This window comes from Mustela nivalis, assembly GCF_964662115.1.
Source record: "Mustela nivalis genome assembly, chromosome: 2".
Classification (NCBI taxonomy): domain Eukaryota; kingdom Metazoa; phylum Chordata; class Mammalia; order Carnivora; family Mustelidae; genus Mustela; species Mustela nivalis.
Genome location: NC_139021.1, coordinates 145,523,426 through 145,542,314, shown reverse-complemented (window position 1 = coordinate 145,542,314; position 18,889 = coordinate 145,523,426). Strand labels below are relative to the sequence as shown.

The window sequence follows — 18,889 nt, the reverse complement described above, 5'->3', positions numbered from 1 at the left end:
ATAGAGCCCTTTTTTAAGCCATTTATAGATAGGAGACTCTCAGTTACAGATGACCTCCTCACTATTTCCATAGGCTTTCCAACTTTTGAATTTAGATGAATAAAACTTGGGAAGAAGCAAAGTTAAACATTGATATTTCTAAAGGCTATGGTTATCACAAAAGAGATAATCGGGGCAATAAAACTAAGCTTTGAAACCACTTTCCTCAAAACACACCAAAGAATTTAATCTCAAGGGAAAAAATGTCCACATGTTTCTGGATGCTAATTCACTTTATTCTAAAATTTTAGTATCTGGGGTTCAATTTCCATGGGTTTGTTTTTTTGTTTGTTTTTTGTTTTTGTTGTTGTTGTTGTTGTTGTTGCAATGTAAAATGATACCATCAAGTGAAAAGGAAATTTAGTACCTTAATTTTTTTTTACCAACAAGACAAAGATTCAGTTTAGAGAATATTTTTCAGTGAAAAACAACACACAAATATAAATAATGATACATTTATCTAGCAAATAAGATAAAATATAATCTGCATCTTCTTTGCTTTGAGAGTACACCGAGATAGATGAATGTAATTTAACTAATTTACGTCGCCACTTCATACTTCGCAGTATATTGTAAGAATTAAGAACATTCTCTTCCATGTTCTAAGAGATGAATAAAGTGAATGTCAGGAAGTAAAGTAGTGTTGCAAGTCAAAAAGGTGCCATTTTAAAACCACCAAGGTACACCGTTCCTAGTAAAGCTGAGAATGAGGCCTTCGGTACCTTTTCTTAAGGACTGAGTCATTAGAATGAAACAGGTGCCTAACCTACCCGTAAGGAGTGTATGACTTTAGCATTCCTCAAGTGTGTGCAAGTATAAAATTAACCCTCATGAAGCTTAGACGTTCACAAATCCTACTCTGGGCCACTTAATAACTATATTACGGAGAATGTGCTGGAGTCTTATTATTGCATTTCTAGAGTGTCTTTGTTTTTAGACCGTATTTCTAAAGAGGGGAAGCACAGTCAGTAAATCTTAGAAAACTGCAATGACTCACGGTAACTATGATCTTCACATTGATGAGTGGTTGCATGGGGTAAAATTTAAAACTTCATTTTTTTATTAAGGCCAGTGGACAAGGGATTCCCCAGCTCCCACGCTTTCTCCTTTCCAGTTCCTGCAAGCCACCTCCCGATGACATTTCCGTGCTTCATTCCCCGAAGGCAGAGCCAAGCCCACAGCCGCGCCTTCAACCGCCACTTCACGGTCTCGGCGCCCCTCGTTCGGCCCGCGCCCCGCAGGGACGCCAGAGGACGGGCCAGCGGGGTGCTGGGCCGCCACCCCGCCCGAGGGCGTGCGGACGGAAACGAGGGACACCAGTGACTCACGCGGCCCGGCCCGCCGCCAAACCGCACCACCTTCACTGCCGCGGGGCCCGGGGATCCGCCTCTCAGCGCCCCCGAGGGGGAAACAAGCTCCTCCCCCGCAAGCCCCTTCCCGAGCTGTCCCCCTTCCCGAGCTGGCCCCCTCCCCACACTGGCCCCCTCCCCAGATCGAGGTCGGGGGCGCGCACAGACCTGAGACACCGCCTCCCTGTAGATCCGGCCAGTCCTAGGAGGCCTCGCCCCTCCCTCCCCGGCCGGCGCGAGCATGCGCACTGAGCCCTGCCGCGTCTGCGCGCCCCCGAGCGCCCCTGCAGGCACGCGCCGCCGCCTGGGAGGCCGGGCGAGGCCGCGGCAGAGGCGGAGGCCGGGCTCCCTGGGCGGCGCGCGCCGCCCCCCCTCACCCCCCCCCCCCAGCGAAGCCCTGCCATTCACCAGCGACTTGCGCCCGCGGCCCCCAAGGCCGTCCTCCCCGTTAGGCGGCGGGCGCCGGAGGGGAGGGGACAGCCCAGGGGGCAGGAAGCTGCAGCTTAAAAGAGCAGCGGGCGCCGGGCCCTTCCTCCCTCCCTCCGTTCCCGGCCTCTGCTAGTGCCTCCGCTCCGCGGCCTCCGCCCCGCCGCCATGTACCGCTGCCTGGGCGAAGCGCTGCTGCTATGCCGCGCGGGGCCCGCCGCCTTGGTCTCCGCGGCGGCCGACTCGGCCGCGCTGCTGGGCCGGGCCCGCGGGCAGCCCGCCGCCGCCGCCGCCGTGGCCGCCCCGCAGCCGGGGCTCGCGCCGCCCACCCGGCGACACTACAGCGAGGCGGCGGCCGACCGCGAGGACGACCCTAACTTCTTCAAGATGGTGGAGGGCTTCTTCGACCGCGGCGCCAGCATCGTGGAGGACAAGCTGGTGGAGGACCTCAAGACCCGGGAGAGCGAGGAGCAGAAGCGGAACCGGGTGCGCGGCATCCTGCGGATCATCAAGCCCTGCAACCATGTGCTGAGCCTGTCCTTCCCCATCCGGCGCGACGACGGCTCCTGGGAGGTCATCGAAGGCTACCGGGCCCAGCACAGCCAGCACCGCACGCCCTGCAAGGGAGGTGAGCGCCGGCCGAGCCCCTCGCGCCCTCCCCCGCTGTCCTGCCCAGCCGGGATGGGCACTGGCCCCCACACACCCTCGCCCCGGCCCCAGCCGCGGATGTGTCAGGCTCGCGCGGACTGTGATTTTTCCTCCCGAAACCGCCACGTAGTGGTCCCACCTTCTGCCCCGTGACCCATCATCCCCGGCCCCTGCCTGTGGATGTTGCATGCAGAATAGATGCTGCACGGCTCTTCTTAGGTCCTAGTGTAGGTGACACCTAGGGTGGGTCCTGACGAAATGCACTTCTAGAAATGGGAATGCCTGGCCCATCTGACTGTGCCTTTGCAAGTTTTTGTGAGCGTCTATGACTCACCCGATCACGAACTATGAAATAATTATTTCCGGGTTTTTTTTTTCCCTCCACTCATTTTTACATCAATGGCAAATGATACCGAAACATACAAAGTGAATTGCCTTTTACGTTTGAAATCTAGACAGTTTTGCTAACCAATGATTTTACTAATTACACATTGGTCTTTTAAATCACGTCATTTTTCTGACCTGACACTCCTGTTTTGCACACACCAAAGAAAAAGAAAGAAAGAAAGAAAAGAAAAGGAAAAAAAGTAATGCAAACGCGACGTAACATCTCCGACAAACAAACACTGGGCGCCCTGACAGTAAATCTAAAGGGTGTAGAATGCAGGACGGCCCGCCAGCCAATGGAATGAAATAGCCCTGGGGGTGTGTACTGGTCCTGGCTAGCACCAGATTTGAGCTTGGGGAAAAGATAAAGTACTGAAGAAAGGAGTTGAGTCAGTTAGAATTTGGTAGTCTCAAGTTATCCTGTACTTAATTTTTTTTTTCTGTACTTACATTTTTGAGATTTGGCTTCCTTCGAGCAAATATAAACTTAAAAAAAATTTTCCCCAGTACATGGCACAGTACATCTTCTAAAAGTGCTTAAGCATAACCTAGAAAAAGGACACAACCACTTTTTTTCTATTAAAAAAAAAAAAAAAGATGTTGAGTTAAGGACCCAGGGAGTTGAAGTCTTGGTGGAGGTTACTTGGCAAATAAGCACAGGGGAGGGTGTTGGGCTGGACGGTTTCTCTACATGAGCCTGGTACAGTATTCAGTATAAGAGCTGACTTATAAGGATAGTCTTTAGAAATCTCTCTTCTGGAAAAATTGGAGCTCTGCTGGCATTTCCAAACTGGGAACAAAGGTTGCCTGAACCTGTTTAATGATTTACTGGCTAAATTTGCATTGACGCCACCTTCTTCTAGGACAGACCTTTAGAGCTTAATACCCTCTAGCTCTCGTTGCTCTTCTCAAACTAATATTTGAACCACTTTGACCTTTAATTTCCCTTTGCTCCTCCAAATTACATAAAAGTTAGTTTCCTACATCACCTTCCTTCTTCCTACCACTCCCTGTTCTCTAAACCAAGAATACAAGTTTAGGCTCCCAAGAAAAGCAAACAAGGATGTTGGAGGAAGAGAAGTTAGCGAATTCTAAGTTGCTATGTTTCTTTAAAATGGCCGTCTAGTTGATATTACTGTCCTCTTGTCAGTATATTCCAGTAGCTTAAAAGATAAGCAAGTAAACCATTATAGATATTTTTCCGCAGGGTCTGATTCCGTTTCCTTGAAGTTCTTTATATTCCTCTATTCTTTATATGCTGAGTCCTCTCCTATCACAACTCTACAAACTCATTAAAGCAACTAAAATTTACCATGGTTTGTCAGTCCTCCTCTTGTTGCCACAGCAGTTTTAATGCGAAAATACTGAACCTAGCCAAACCACATCAGCCATATTAAGGCTCTGTTATTGTAGCATTTGCTTGTACCGAAGGGTAAGAAACAATTCTCTCCAATTTACCCCATTTATCGGAAGGCATGTACTGAAAGTGCTATCAACTCCCAGCTTACAAACATAGAGAAACCGAATTGCAACTAATAATTAGTTAAGCAGGCATTGCAAGATAATGTAACATGAAAATTGGCCTCTATAAAGTGGTAAATGTATTATCTTAGGGAATTTCAAAGACTTCAAGGAGATAATAGGATTGATTGGGCAGGATTGTATAGCTATGAAAGGCCTTAAAAATATTTTTGTGTGCTTTACTTAATGCATGGGTGTGCTAAATAGTTGATCAGCAAAATTTGGATAATGTGGACGTGCATGCTTTGCTTTTTGTAACACTCCAGGATCTTTCTTCCCATTTATTACTTCAATCTGACTGCAGAGAATGTATATTCGATGAGCACCTTATTTTGAGTCGTTTTTGTTTCCAATTAAACATTTAAAGCTTTTTTTTTTTTTAACTTACAAAAAGGTTGTTGACCTTCATGGTTGCACTCTGGTCTTACAAAATTTATTAGGTGATTGAAATTTCCAAGGATGCTTTGGATAATCCCTGTGGCTTAAGTAAATCTTTCTCTTTTAAACATTTTCTCTCACCACCTCAGCTGCCTTCTCTGCCAGTGTTTTTGCGCGCACATGCACACACAAACTCACACACACACAGCCTTGTTGGCTGTTCATCTTTTTCATAACCCTCAGTGTTCTGCATCTAATCTTCCCTCAAGAGTGACCTTCTACCTGAGTTTTCTGAAATACAATTTTCAAGGTTGAAGCAAAGTAACAACCTAATTATAATCTGTGTAAGGGGAACAGGTGGTTTGAAGACCTGGGGGTGGCTGATGTGTACTTTATTCCAAGTAAATATTTAATAATACATTTTTGTTTTTTTGCTCCTTTCCCCGCAAAGCATATTTACCTGAAGTCATCAGATTTTACATCTATTAAGCATTTGCAGTAGAGTATGCTGTAAACTCAAAAGGGAAATTTCAAGAGCAGACTTAATATTTTCAACAAAGATGAATATTGTGGGAATTTCTGCTTTGAGAAGACTTTTTCATAGTTTCTTACATGTTTGAAAACATTATCAGTGATTGTTTCTGTTAACTTTCTCAGAATAAATCCTGTATTCTGTTGGTCCATGGTTCTGCAACCAGTTCTGAGACCAGTGCAGTACCTTTTCAGAAAGATGTTTATTGTTTAAGAATCAGTTTTGGGAGGGCACCTGGGTGGCTCAGTCAGTTAAGCAGCTGACTCTTGTTTTCAGTCATGGAAGTCTTGGGATCCCTAGCATGGGGCTTTGCACTCAGAGGGGAATCTGTTTTGAATTCTCTCTCTCCCTCTGTCCCTCCCCCTGCTCTTGCGTGTTTCCTCAAGTCTTTTAAAATTTTTTAAAAATAAATAAAAGTCCGTTTTGGAGGAGAAGTACAGATTGATATTAATTGATGTAGGAGCAATTTAACTTTATCTCCTAGGTTGTTTTTCCCCAGCTTCTTACTTTCATACTAGAACTATTAAGCCAAAGTTCCCTGTTCCTGCTTCTTCCTTCTATCATAGAACTTTCTAAAATTATCATCATTTTAAATAAAGTTTATGAGGGTACCTGGGTGGCTCAGTGGATTAAAGCCTGTGCCTTTGGCTCAGGTCATGATCCCAGGGTCTTGGGATTGGAGCACCACCTCTGGCCTCTCTGCTTGGGGGGGGAGCCTGCTTCCTCCCCTCTGCCTGCCTCTCTGCCTACTTGTGATCTCTGTCTGTCAAATAAATAAATAAAATCTTTTTAAAAATAAATAAATAAAGTTGATGGACTACAAATGGAAGTCTGGTACACTGACCCTAAATCTTTTGTTAAACTGTAAATATCAGTACCCCCCCCAAAAGTATAAACTATAATAACCCATGGACTTGTTCTTTAAGAGCCAAAATGCAAAAAAGCAATGGGAGGTAGACAGTGTTTGTTCTAGTCCCTGGGGGACAGGATGCTGGGGTGGAGGGTATGGGAGGCCACTGAGGTTCGGAGTCCAGTAGTATCATTCAGCCAGTCCTCTGGGTTACCACTGCATAGTGAATGGTGGTGCTTTGTAGGAAGAGTGTAGAAGGTACTGATACTGTTTAAAAGTGACGCATGCTCTGCCTTCACTGGAAAAAAAAAAAATGTTTCTGACTTATTTCTGCTGTGCCAGATTGACAGCCGGCAGAACATGGGTAACTTTGAATAAATGCTCACACTCAGTATTCTTGAAGTGTGAGTGTGTGTCCACATCTGTTCCCACAAGAGAAAATGTAGCCTTTGTAGATAAACTTAGGATTTAACTCAGTCTGAAAATTCCGTTAAAAGACAGGTGATTTGTAATGTGTTCTCGCCCTAGCCCTCATCCCTGAGGGTTTTGTTGCCGCGGCTCTTGCTGTTGTTTTTAATCCTTTTTAATTAAATCCAGAACTGGGTTGCCATGATAGAGGCTTTTGAATTTCATGGGAGACAAATGCATCAGATGGGATGCATCAGAAGGCAGTTCAGTCTTCCCCTCACTTCGGGCAAATCCATGTAGGTGGCTGGCCCTGGCAGTAGAAAGCCGGTATGCAGGAACACAGACGCTGCCCACTCATTACGCAGAGAACACATTGCAGGAATTGGGGCATCAAAAATCAGAGGACAAGTACCAGTTTATTAAACTTCAATAAAAGTGGCAGTGTTTAAATTTTAAATAGAAGAAGTAAAAATCAAACATGAATTTTCTGGTTTGTAGAGGGAAGAAATTAGGTGGCATACAGCTGTTGATAATAATTTAGATTGTTTAAGAAAATTGTTTTTGTCCAGTGATATTTAAAGGTGGTGAGAGTTCTGCCAAGAACCAATAAAGACCAAAATAATTAGCTTTGGGTTGTTGAAGAATTCCTAGGCAGTAGCCTGACATAGGATTTCCAGGATGTTGTGGGACTTTTTTTCCCATTTATTTTGCATAATATTAGATTTTCATAATACAAAAACAAAACAAACAAACAAAAAAAACCACCAGACCTCTTACATCACCGCAGTGAAGAACATTGATTCATAAATAACCCATGATGGCTGTACCCAAGAAACTCCTATTAAAATAGCTGTATATCATTCAGATAAATAGTGATAACGGTTATAAAATGAAAAATGAGCCAACTCTGTCCAGCTCTTTCCCATGAGTAACTGAACAATTTTCCGTGCACAGTTCTCACCTAAAACTGACCTAGCTATCCCAGTGAGGAAATCTTTTCCCCTTTCCAGAGGCAGAAATTTATGTAGATTACTATCAAAAAGACTGAAGCATTGGTGTATGAAATACTATGGCTAAAGGCAGGACAGGTTTCACCAAGGGCAGAGTGGTGTCCTGGGAGAAGGCTGCTCCAGACCTTAATTTCCTTTCCCAAAGGCAGCAGCACCTGAGAGATCTGTCTCCACACAGGTCAACTGGCAAAACAAGGGGTAACCTAACAGCTCACATTTGTTGAGCTCTCTGTGGACACCAGGCATTTGGCTAAGAGCTTTTCATGCATCATCGCTTTTATTCTTCACAACAACCTCATGAACACACTGTTGCCCCGACTTTGAAAAAGGGATATTAGGGCTGAAAAGATTCCTCCAGTAAGGTTACACCCCCACCCAGTTTAAGTAGCAGATTTGGGGTTCGGGCTCCCATCCTCTGGCTCCAGCACCCACCTCCTTAAATGATTATTGTTTGGGATCTATTCATACGGAAAAAAATGACGAGTTATATCCTAAGCAGTGACAGAACCATGTCGTGCCCTCAGTACCAGGACTACCGAATACTTTGGATCATTTGAAATGTGTTAAAAGCTATTAGAAGGCCTCCCTTCCTAGAAAATGCTTGCATATTCCAACAGCTGTGCATATAAAACTCGCTCATATCTGAAATCTTTACGGGCCCATTTATTCCAGTCGGCCGTGAAAGAACTTCCTAATGAGAGTTTTCCGCTGAAAGGTTTGAAGAACTGTAGTGTTGAACAGTTTAATGTGACAGTCAGGAGAGCTCCTTTCCCTACCAGAGTGTTAGAACATGGATCTTGAAGGGTTTTCAAAGGAATCATTTTAACAAGGCTTTCTTTCTGAGTGCCTCTTCCTTAAAAACTCAGAAGTTACAGTTTGTCATGAATTGCTATTTCTCTGGATTATTCTTGGCTAGAGAAAAATGTGAAAGATGACCCAAATGAAAATTATAAAGGTTGTCAGTAGTGTGACTCCTTTTGCCATATATCATCGTCATAAATACATGGACATGGGCCTTTAAAAAAAAAAAAAGCATTTTGTACATTTGAGCCTTAGGATGTACATGGACTCCTTGTTGTTTTACCATAAGAAAAACCCTTTTACCATAAGAAAAACCACAAGGGAATAGTAGTCAAGGGTGGAAGTCCCCGTATTGGGGGTTTACTGAATAAGGACTATGTTCATTATGAGCTATAGATGATATTCCAGATAAATCAATTTTTCCATTATGTGTTAGTTTTCCCTGCAGGCAAGAGCTTTAAACGTTATGCTTAATTAAGGAGCATTCCTTAACTCCTGGGGATTTCTGATAGTTCACCTGTTCATTACAGGCATTTTAATCCCTGCTCTGTCAGGTATGGTGCTCTTTCTGGGGGAACTATCCATAAGAAAGCTTTAACAAAACAAAGCTCATTTTTTTTTTTTTTCTCAGTGTCTTTTCATTGATTTCCTCAGAATAGAACAGAATCCCAAATCTCCTACGGTATCTGTGGCATTCTCCTTTTGTTTTTAGCTCAGTATTCTGTTTCTGCATTTTCCTTTCCCAGAACTAGTCAGTAAATGACACAGTTGGGAACACTCAACAGTGCATTGCTACAGTAGGAGTTAAAAGAATATACCAGGGAATGACCCTCTTGATCTGTAAGCAGGGAGGGCTGGATAGGATTTGGATGGGGGAAAGATGATTTTAGATAAAGAGAAATAGAGGGGGTAACTGATTAAGCCCAGGTAAGAGGCAGGACCATGTGATGGGGTCATAGGGACAACCTGTGTGTGTGTGTAAATAGGGGAAAGCCAGGGTTCATGGCATGATGAATACTTTTTTGGTCTCTGTCCCTAGTTCCTGACACACAGCTCCTAAAATCATTGTAATTTCCTGAGTGATAGAGATGCTGAGAGCCTCTTTTGTCCTAATATTTGGTCTTAACTCCAGTTCCTGACACAGAGCTCCTAAATCCCTTGGAATTTCCTGGGTTGATAGGAGCATCTTTTGTTTTAATGAGGCAACTCTTGGTGGGTTCCTGGATAGCTTCAGGATGGCAGCTGGCCACCAGAAAGATGAAGCCATGATGAGGAGCTTGGAACTTTAAGTCCCATCCCTTACCCTTATCCATGGAGGTAAGAGGAGTTGGACATTGAGTTAATAGCCATCATGCCTATGTGAGGAAGCCTTCATAAAAATCCCAAACGACTAGATTTTGAGAGCTTTCTGGTATTCATCCACGTGCCGGGAGGATGGCACACCTGTGACACAGGGATGGAAGCTGCTCTCCTCAGGACCCTTACAATAAACCAGTGAACATGTGTAAAGTGTTCTCTTGAGTTCTGTGAGCCATTATAGGAAATTATCAAATCTGAGGAGGGAGTCATGGGAGCCCCAGTTTGTTACCAAGTTGGACAAAAGCCTGGGTACCCTGAGCATGCAATACTTGTGATGAAGATGAAGGCCAGTCTTGTGGGAATAAGCCCTTAATCTGTGGAGTCTGTGCTAACTCCATGTAGCCAGTGTCAGAACTGAGTTAAATTGTGTACAACAATCAGTTGGTGCCCACAGAGATTTGGAGAACTGGCTGTTGGTGTGGAAAACCCACACATTTGGTGTCAGAAGTGTATAAGCAGAAGAAACAGCTTTTTGGGTGGATAATAACTCTGGGAGGGCCCAGAAGGCTAGGCAGCAGAGGAACTGAGAATGAGATAAAGCCTCTATTTCTAGCCTGAGGCACCGTTAGGGAAAGGGGTGGTATCAGCTACCCGGAAAGTACAATTAGGAAAAAGGGCTGGATTTTTAAATTAAAGGAGATTGGGTATAAAATGATCCTTAGGACAATTGGAAATACAGGCATATGTATTTTCTTGATCTTACTCTGGCAAAGTACAGTCACTGCATGTGGTGCTTGTCTAGTCCGTCTTCTATCTCCCTCTAATTCTCTTCCTGCTCTTAACGATCCATCTCAAATATCACCTAGACTTATTCATTATTTATGTGAAACTGGATATCCTTAATGTCAGTTCTTTACCTTTTGAACCTTTTTATAACAAGTTAGTTACCTTTATGTTTTCCTAAATGTCATCTGATTTTATATTCACCACTTTTACCCTGGCATCGTTTCCAAGACCTGTTTGGTGGGAAGCGGGGACTAAGTTTACTGCTATTAGCAGAATAAGCAATCTGTGAAACCAGTGATCAAGATTCCCCCATCTGAATCCATAATCTTTCTTCCATCTATTGGGCAGTAAGTTCAATACTTAGTATAAGACAAAGCTGCACATTTAATAAACAGTACGTATTTAAATGCAGGGAAATGATTTCAGAGGATATGTATGCACACACGCTCTCTCTCTTAAATTGCTAAGAATGGTCACCCATAATAAGGAAAAGACAGGGTTTATGTAGTGATAGGGGAGATTTCAGTTTTTTCTGTGTTTAAGTTTGGATGAACACATACATACGTGTTGAAACTTCTAAATGTTAATGAAAAGAAGAAGTGAAATGTTTTTCATTTCTCCAGCATCAGCTAAACATGTTTCCCAGAACTTACAAAGTTTGTCTCTTCAAAACACTTAAAGATTTTGATAATGGTGTTTCCCTGCCGCCTTACACAGACAGGGACACTGTCATAGCAGTTAAAGGTATGACTTTCCTTTGCTCCCGAACAAAACTGCTCTCTGCAGTGCTGAATGAATTTTTATCTGAGACTTCCCATATTTTCTGTGGTGGTTCCTCACTGCTGCTTGCCCTCCTCTCTTCATTTGTAATTAAGGTATGCCATTCTCTTGCATGTTAGAGATTATATTAAGTGAGAAAAGAAGTGTTCTCAGGAGTAAATGGAAAGAGGGTTAGTGCATGCATTTTATGAATTCTCGGCTCTTTTTGCTTTCCTATGAGTTCTGTGCTTGTGGTAGAACTCTTCAGAACCTCTCTGAAAAGAGATAGAATACAGTTGGAAATTGAACTTTTAATAAATCAAGCCCTATTAAAAGATCTTAGTTCAAGTAATTTTTAAAACCATTTGAGTTTTCGTGAATCTGTTCAGTTAATGATTCATCATTAAAAAAAACAATGTTGGCTCAGTTGCTAGGAGCTTTTTTGTCTGTTTTTGGTTTTGAGTCAGCTAGCGAAAGGAAAAAAAAATGAAGCTACTCAGTTGTGGTTTTCACCGAATCTTTTCTCAAAGTAAGGAGCCGGTGTGGTTTCTTCATCACTAGAGCAGCCTCAGCTAATTTTTGCTTTATGGTTTTTGTTTCTCCTAGAAAAATGTGCTGTATACCAATCATGAGACTCTTGAGGATGAAACTCTTTGGTCATTAAGTCAAAAGGCAGAGAAACGCTCTCTGTTGTGTAGTATGCAGATGTATGCCTGTTATTAATGTTCTTTTGAAACATCTGGATGCCCGTTAGCCTAAAATAACTGTATGATAGAGTTAATTACTCTTCAGAATGAAAGGTCTGATTTCAAAGCTGTGTCACCAACCCGTCCTCCAGGTTTGATAGATGATAAACCTTGTCATAGGTGCTATTTCTTCAGTTTCCTCCGGTGAACTAAAAGTTCAGCTTACTCTGTGGGCCAGTCAGAATGTGGTCCTTGATTTTTAGACCCTGTTTCTAATGACACATGTGTAATCATCCAGTTCCTGTTCGAGTTTGACCAGCCATGGACTCCTGCTTTTCACTGCACGTGTTCACCTCCAGCGTGACACCTGTCAGTGCTGTGTTCAGAGACCCAATTGGCCTCCTCCTGAACCCCAGTAGTGCTGATGGCAGCACAGGCTACCAGGACTTCAGAAAAGAAAAAAGTCTGGATTTGCTTTTCTCAGTTCCTGGAATAAAACTTGGGGTCCTTCTAGTTTCTATCCTTGTGCCCGCATCCAGTCCCCGCCTGTCCCGACTCACCTTTAGCCTTCTCTTGCCATACTACCCATCCCACAGGAAAGACGGAAAAGTGTGGTTTTAGAAAAAGTAAAAATATCAGACTGCACCTAAGATCCTTGTTTCATTTTGGTTTAAAACATTTTAAGCTTTCCTGGTTTTCGTGTGTGTGTGTGTATGTGTGTGTATTACCTGTTATTTGGCTTTACTGAACAACTTTGTCTTCGAATTCTTTATTTTTGACACACTGGAGGCATTCAGAAATGCTCTGTTTTCCCCTTTCAGAACTTCGAAGCATAACATGTGGTGACTGTCCTAACTTGGGGTAGTGAGTGTCACATCAAGTATATGTCTGTCACATCTTGGTCCCTCACTCACCCCACTTGTGTTGGTATCTCATAACTGACTGGCTTTGTATACAGTAAAGAGCGACTTCTTTTTTGCCCTCATATTCTTAATATCCAATAGGATGTGGGTAAGAATTTTTAGGTGACAGTATATTTTTAATAATTACCTTTGGTTTCCAGTCCCATGAGAAGAAAAGCAAGTGTAGCTTTCCCTTAGATGTGGATGAACTCTCTGTTCTGATGCCTGTTTTTGTCTCAAGTATTGGTACAGTATAGAGTATTTTTATGGCTCTACTGGAGAGTTTTTTCCAGACTAACAGTTTAAGTAACCCCGTGTTAATGTGTCTGCCAGCTTCCAGAAGTCAAAACATTTGTGTATCAACTGATTAATTAGAAAGCTGAAAGGAAAACCTGTTTTTTCTTTAGCCCAGCAGTGCCATGTGTGTTGGTTCCAGGGTCCACCTTTGCCCCCACCTTCATCTGCTCCAGGGCTTATCCCCCTGATTCTTCTGCTCCTGCCTCAGTTCACTGGACTCCTTCGGGGGTTCATAGCCTGCCAGAATAGGCTGGTGTGAAAGGTAGTCTATCTAACTGCTGCTCTTCCCTGGCGTGTAGCTGAGCTCTGACTGGGTGTGGCTCGGAAAGAAAATTTTACTTTACAAACAAGAATTCCTGGGTTCTGTCCAAGCAGAAACATGTTTTTTGTTATACATGTACAGTTTCTGACTCATATCATTCCAGGACTTCTGCAGTAAAATAGACATTTTGTTTACAGTATTGCGTACAAGCCGGAGTCCAGTGTCTAGAATAATAGGATTGCTCTCAGATTTGTGAATGTTACTCTTTCAAGCTGTTTTCAGTTTCCCACCAAATGTATTAGTTAAAAACACTGGATAAGGGACAATAACTTTCCCCCCTCCCTTAAGAAAGCAAGGAAAGTAGTAACTACACTGTGAGCACAGTATAATGTATAGACTTTTCTAGACTCTCTGGTGTGATATACCTGAAACTAAGGTGTTTTTTCTTTTCTTTTCTTTTCTTTTTTTTTAAGATTTTATTTATTTATTTGACAGACAGCGATCACAAGTAGGCAGAGAGGCAGGCAGAGAGAGAGAGATGAGGATACAGGCTCCCTGCTGAGCAGAGAGCCCAAAGCAGGGCTCAATCCCAGGACCCTGGGATCATGACCTGAGCCGAAGGCAGAGGCTTTAACCCACTGAGCTACCCAGGCGCCCCAGTGATTTTCTTTTTTTCTTTTTTTTTTTTTTTTAAAGATTTTATTTATTTATTAGAGAGAGAGGGGGAGAGAGAGTGAGCACAGGCAGACAGAATGGCAGGCAAAGGCAGAGGGAGAAGCAGGCTCCCCACCAAGCAAGGAGCCCGATGTGGGACTCGATCCCAGGACGCTGGGATCATGACCTGAGCCGAAGGCAGCTGCTTAACCAACTGAGCCACCCAGGCGTCCCCCAGTGATTTTCTTTTAAAGAAAGCAAGGGAAATTAAATAACTGAGCAACCACTTCCATGGGCTCTAAAAAAACAGTGAAAAAAGTGCTTTGTGTGTAATATAAATACTAACTCTTCATAGCAGACTGTTTTTTCTACCTTCATGAATTTATCTTGAGAAGTAATGAAATCAAGTTTTATTAAGTTGTTTAAGCTCCTGTCAATTTAGACTTTTTAAAACCTAAATTTCTTGATCTGCCACCACACGGTAATACTTCCTGTAGCAGTGATAATGGCCAAGATTGAAGCTATGGCCACACGCAGGTACTGTCCTGTGCAGGCTTGATTCGAACCATGAGCGCTATGTCCCTGTTCCTCAGGTAAGCAGGCGCAGGCCACAGCATTTACTGCTTCAGGAGACTCAGCTTGGTTAGGAAGTAAGTGCCCAGGTCTCTGGCCTAGCAAGGTTTCCACTGAGTCATGTGCATGATACACAGTAACAGTTTTATTGGTTTTAAAAACACATTGTGGTGTTTGAGCAGGATTTTTTTGTTTTAAAGAAAGAAATGTTTGATCTTAATATTACTTACAGATTTTTTTTTTGTCTGGAGTACATTTTAGGACCTGGTACTTCTGCCTCTTTCTAGTTTCTAGCCCTTTGGTAATACACGCAGACACTGCTGGTGAATTGTTTAGAAATTACAGGCATGTCAGAATTTTTAGTGACGATGGCCTTTCTGTCTTAACACCTTAGTCAAGAAATACTCAGATATTTACACGTATTTGAGCACCTAATACATACTTGCCATTTTCTGTGTTAGGTACTAAGAATTAAAGCAGTGAACAAGATAAAGTCTGTTCTCATGGTGCTGCTAGCCTTCCAGGTGGGGAACCCAAGACTGTAAACAATATATATAATGTAAAGTCAGTGGTAAAACATTAAATAAGGTAGAGGGGAATAGAGAGTGGAGATGAGGAAGGTGCTTTTTAAGTAAGGTGGTCAGGAAGGGCCTCTTGGAGTGAAGCCAGTTTTAATAGAGGCCTGAAGAAAATAAGAAAGCAAGCTCTGTAGCAACAGATAGCGGCTAGATCCTTTTCTTTTTCTTTGTTTACAATTCCTTCCTTCCTTCCTTCCAAAGATTTTGTTTTTTTATTTGACACAAAGTGGGAGGGAGCTAGCACAAGCAAGGGGAGCGGTAGGCAGAGGGAGAAGCAGGCTGCCTCCTGAGCAAGGAGCCTGAAATGGGGCTCCATCCCAGGACCCTGGGATCACGATCCAAGCCAAAGGCAGCCACTTAATCGACTGAGCCACCCAGGTGCCCCCACCACTAGATCTTCTTTTAAAATTTGTTATATCTCATCTAAAATTCACTAACATAAATTTGTTCCCAGATAATCTGAGAACCCATTATATGTAAGATCTCTTCTTACAGCTCACTTTTCTAAATGTAATCATTTTATTTTTCTAATAAGCCAGAGAAATGTGTTCGGGTTTAGAATTTGCCCTTTTGATACATATACAACAGATAAAATTCTCTTAAGCTGTATCATTTGTGTTTAGATGGATATTTTCTGAAATACATAAGAAGCCAGCTTTTAAAAGTGATTAGGGAAGTTTTCTCAAACTGCTAGTTTATGAAATATTGTATATTTCTATCTAAAAAGCTTTTATTCCCAAAATTCTTCTTTAAGAGATTATCCCTGAGGTCCCCCACTACTTATCTCTCAGTGGAAGTTGTACCCAGCTTCATTCAGATCCTTCGTCGCTCAAAAACACAGTGCTCACGAGCCCTAAGTAGCATGCAAACATCAACCTCACTCTGGCCTTCTTCCTTGGGGTTGAGAAACAGTGATCAACAGAGGATGAAAGGTGGCTTCATGCTACACAACTCAGGAGCGTGAGTGACGAGGATCCCCAAAACCAAAATAGTGGGCATACTCAGTCTCCGTGTCCCTTCTACCAAACACCTTATCACTCCCAAGTACAGGGACATTAAGACACAGTTCCCTGTCGCTTGGCCTCCTCCCATCCTTGCAGAAAGAGCAGAGGGAATTGCTGAGAAAGGTCTGTCAGCTTCTTATCTCTTGGATGACAAGCTAGCAGTGAGTGAAACGAGGAAGAGGTAAGGATCTCCTACACTTGTCTAAAGCCAGAACTAGACAACCTGATCTAAGTTGAATCTGTTGGATCTGTTGACTATCCATTTGCTTATATCCATTTGCTTATATTTATCTGCTCTCAGAAAGAAAACATTTTTTAACTCCTTGCCACCAAATCACCTAAGCCAAATAGTAAAAGAATAAATGACTTTGCTGAATTAGTTGCCTTCTTAAGAGCATTGGAAACATTGATTTGTAGGTAGTTTTTGTCTTGTGAAGTCCCACTGCGCTGTAAGCCCCTCAAGGACAGGACTGTGGCTCATCTGTTCATCTCCGGGAGCACTGCTTGATGCTCTTATCACTCCTACCAGAATGCAAACACTGTATTCCCTCGCCAGTCTTACTCCCTTAACTATCAGAATACTTAAAAATCCAGTTTCATACTCATCTGTAGCCCTTGCTAGGTGTCTCATTAGCAGGTTTTCCTTGACTTTGTATCACAAGCTACTCTAAGTGTTCTTGGAAGTAACCAGGGAATGAAATGGAGGAAGTGTGGACATTTTTCAGCTTCTGGCACTTCTTTTCACCAGCCGAAGGACGTTCTGAATCCATCCCCTTCTTTCTTGCCCCACAGGGATTCGTTACAGCATGGATGTGAGTGTGGATGAGGTGAAAGCTCTGGCCTCGCTGATGACCTACAAGTGTGCGGTGGTCGGTAAGTGATCCCCTTTGCTGCTGCTGGATAATGCTTTGCTGAAATGCGTCTACACACCAGGTTACTTTTAGGGGGTTATTTAAGTTGCACCATTTAATGCTTATATCATTTTTCAGTTAGTCTTAATTAAGATGTAGTCTCTTTTTTTAATGGAAAACTTTTTATAGAAACAAATTGAATTTTCTTTAAGTGTAGATCTTTTTTAAAAATCCCTTTCCATGCTCAGTAAATAAAACCAAATCATGGTAGAAGGAAAATAATTTTTTTCTTTTAGAAGTAGTAAATAAAGCACAGTGAATAAAAAGGCATCATAACTTGCTCAGCCTTATCATTTCTGTTCCACTAGAATTTTAGTTCAAATACATTTTAAGAGATCAGTGTGGGTTTAGATCTTGAATTTTCTAAAGTTCAAGCTCGAAGTGTCATATTTGAATTATTGTAATACTGCATAGTGCTTTCTGCCTCTTGACTTTTTTTTTGTCCTTTGTATGGAATAGCAACTTGCAGCCTTCTCTTTCAGATGTGCCATTTGGGGGTGCCAAGGCTGGTGTTAAGATCAATCCCAAGAACTATACTGTAAGTGTCAAAATGATACTTGTTCACATGGACACTCACAAAGGATTTGAAATTACAGGGTTTCTGTGTGTCCCCCATACCATTGAGATTAATGACCCCTGTTGCTTTTTAAAGGAATGGAAAAACAAGTAAATAATTAACTCATTGAGTGTGGTGCCATGTAAAGGTCACCTGCTTAACATCAATGTCCTCTTTCATTTTTACACTTGGTTAAAAGGTAATTAATACCTTCATATTCTTAGGCATTTATATCCATGTCATATATTCTACAATATAAATATAATATGCTCTGTGTACATTTAACATGTTGCTATGATCTGTGGGTGTTTTGGGGGGGGTGTTTTGTTTTAATTTTATTTATTTAAGAGAGAGATTGAGAGAACGAACGAGGGGAGGGACATATTCCCTGCTGAGCAGGGAGCCTGACATGAGATCCATCTCGGGACCCGGGGATCATGACCTGAGCCAAAGCCACTTAACCAACTTGAGCCCCCCAGGCACCCTGATCTGAGATGTTTATATTGGGATCTCAAGGTCTAGTGACAGATGCCTTAATTTAGTAAAAATCTTAACATTTTTCCTATCAATTCCCAAATTAATTTAAGCTGGCTGTTATATACCATTGGGATTGCTTGTAGGGTGCTGTATTAATACAAAAAGAACAGAAACTGGGATTTGAGCCCCAGTTCTACTATCTGATATTTGTATAACCTAATTTCTGATCTGTCATTTTCTTTTCTTTGAAATGGAGATGCCAGCTTTATGAGTTAGAAGGATTACTACACAAGATATATGAAAATGTCCTGGGATGCCTGGGTGGCTCAGTGGGTTAAGCCACTGCCTTAGACTCAGGTGGTGATCCCAGGGTCCTAGGATTCAGTCCCGCATTGGGTTCCTTGCTCAGTAGAGAAGCTGCTTCTCTCTGCCTCTGCCTGCCTCTCTGCCTGCTTGTGCTTTTTCTCTCTCTGACAAATAAATAAATAAAATCTTTTAAAAAATGAGATCCATGAAAATGTTCTATAAACAGAAAATATGATGCAACTATTACGTATCTCCACCAGTGGTTTTCTGTGAGAAACATTTGTTTCATTGTTGTTTTGTTTTCATTTTTTCCTTTATAGGATAATGAGTTGGAAAAGATCACAAGGAGGTTTACCATGGAGCTGGCGAAGAAGGGCTTTATTGGTATGTGTTACCTTGTAGGCACATCTAACTCCTACGAGGAACATCTAACTCCTGTGTTTGTAGGAACATCTAACTCCTGTGTTTGTCTGTATGTACCTGGGTAGAA

General features: G+C 42.5%; 2 protein-coding genes across 10 annotated transcripts in view; one reads left to right on the top strand and one right to left on the bottom strand.

Annotated features, from left to right (window-relative positions):
• Positions 1–1,633, bottom strand: part of SHLD2 (shieldin complex subunit 2) — an 87,773-nt gene extending 86,140 nt beyond the window's left edge. For 6 of the 9 annotated variants that reach the window (XM_082718133.1, XM_082718135.1, XM_082718136.1 and 3 more), the window contains exon 1: positions 1,557–1,618. The gene's annotated coding sequence lies outside the window, so the exon portion shown is untranslated. Of the gene's footprint in view, positions 1–1,556 lie in introns of all 9 variants that reach the window. The other 3 variants (XM_082718132.1, XM_082718131.1, XM_082718130.1) reach the window with 2 other exon arrangements.
• Position 1,634: 1 nt separating this feature from the next.
• GLUD1 (glutamate dehydrogenase 1) overlaps positions 1,635–18,889 on the top strand; it is a 37,611-nt gene continuing 20,356 nt past the window's right edge. The window contains exons 1-4 of the mRNA XM_082718317.1: positions 1,635–2,442; positions 16,942–17,022; positions 17,543–17,598; positions 18,720–18,783. Of these exons, the coding sequence (XP_082574443.1) occupies positions 1,983–2,442; positions 16,942–17,022; positions 17,543–17,598; positions 18,720–18,783 (661 nt within the window). The 5' untranslated portion in view covers positions 1,635–1,982. The remainder of the gene's footprint in view (positions 2,443–16,941; positions 17,023–17,542; positions 17,599–18,719; positions 18,784–18,889) is intronic.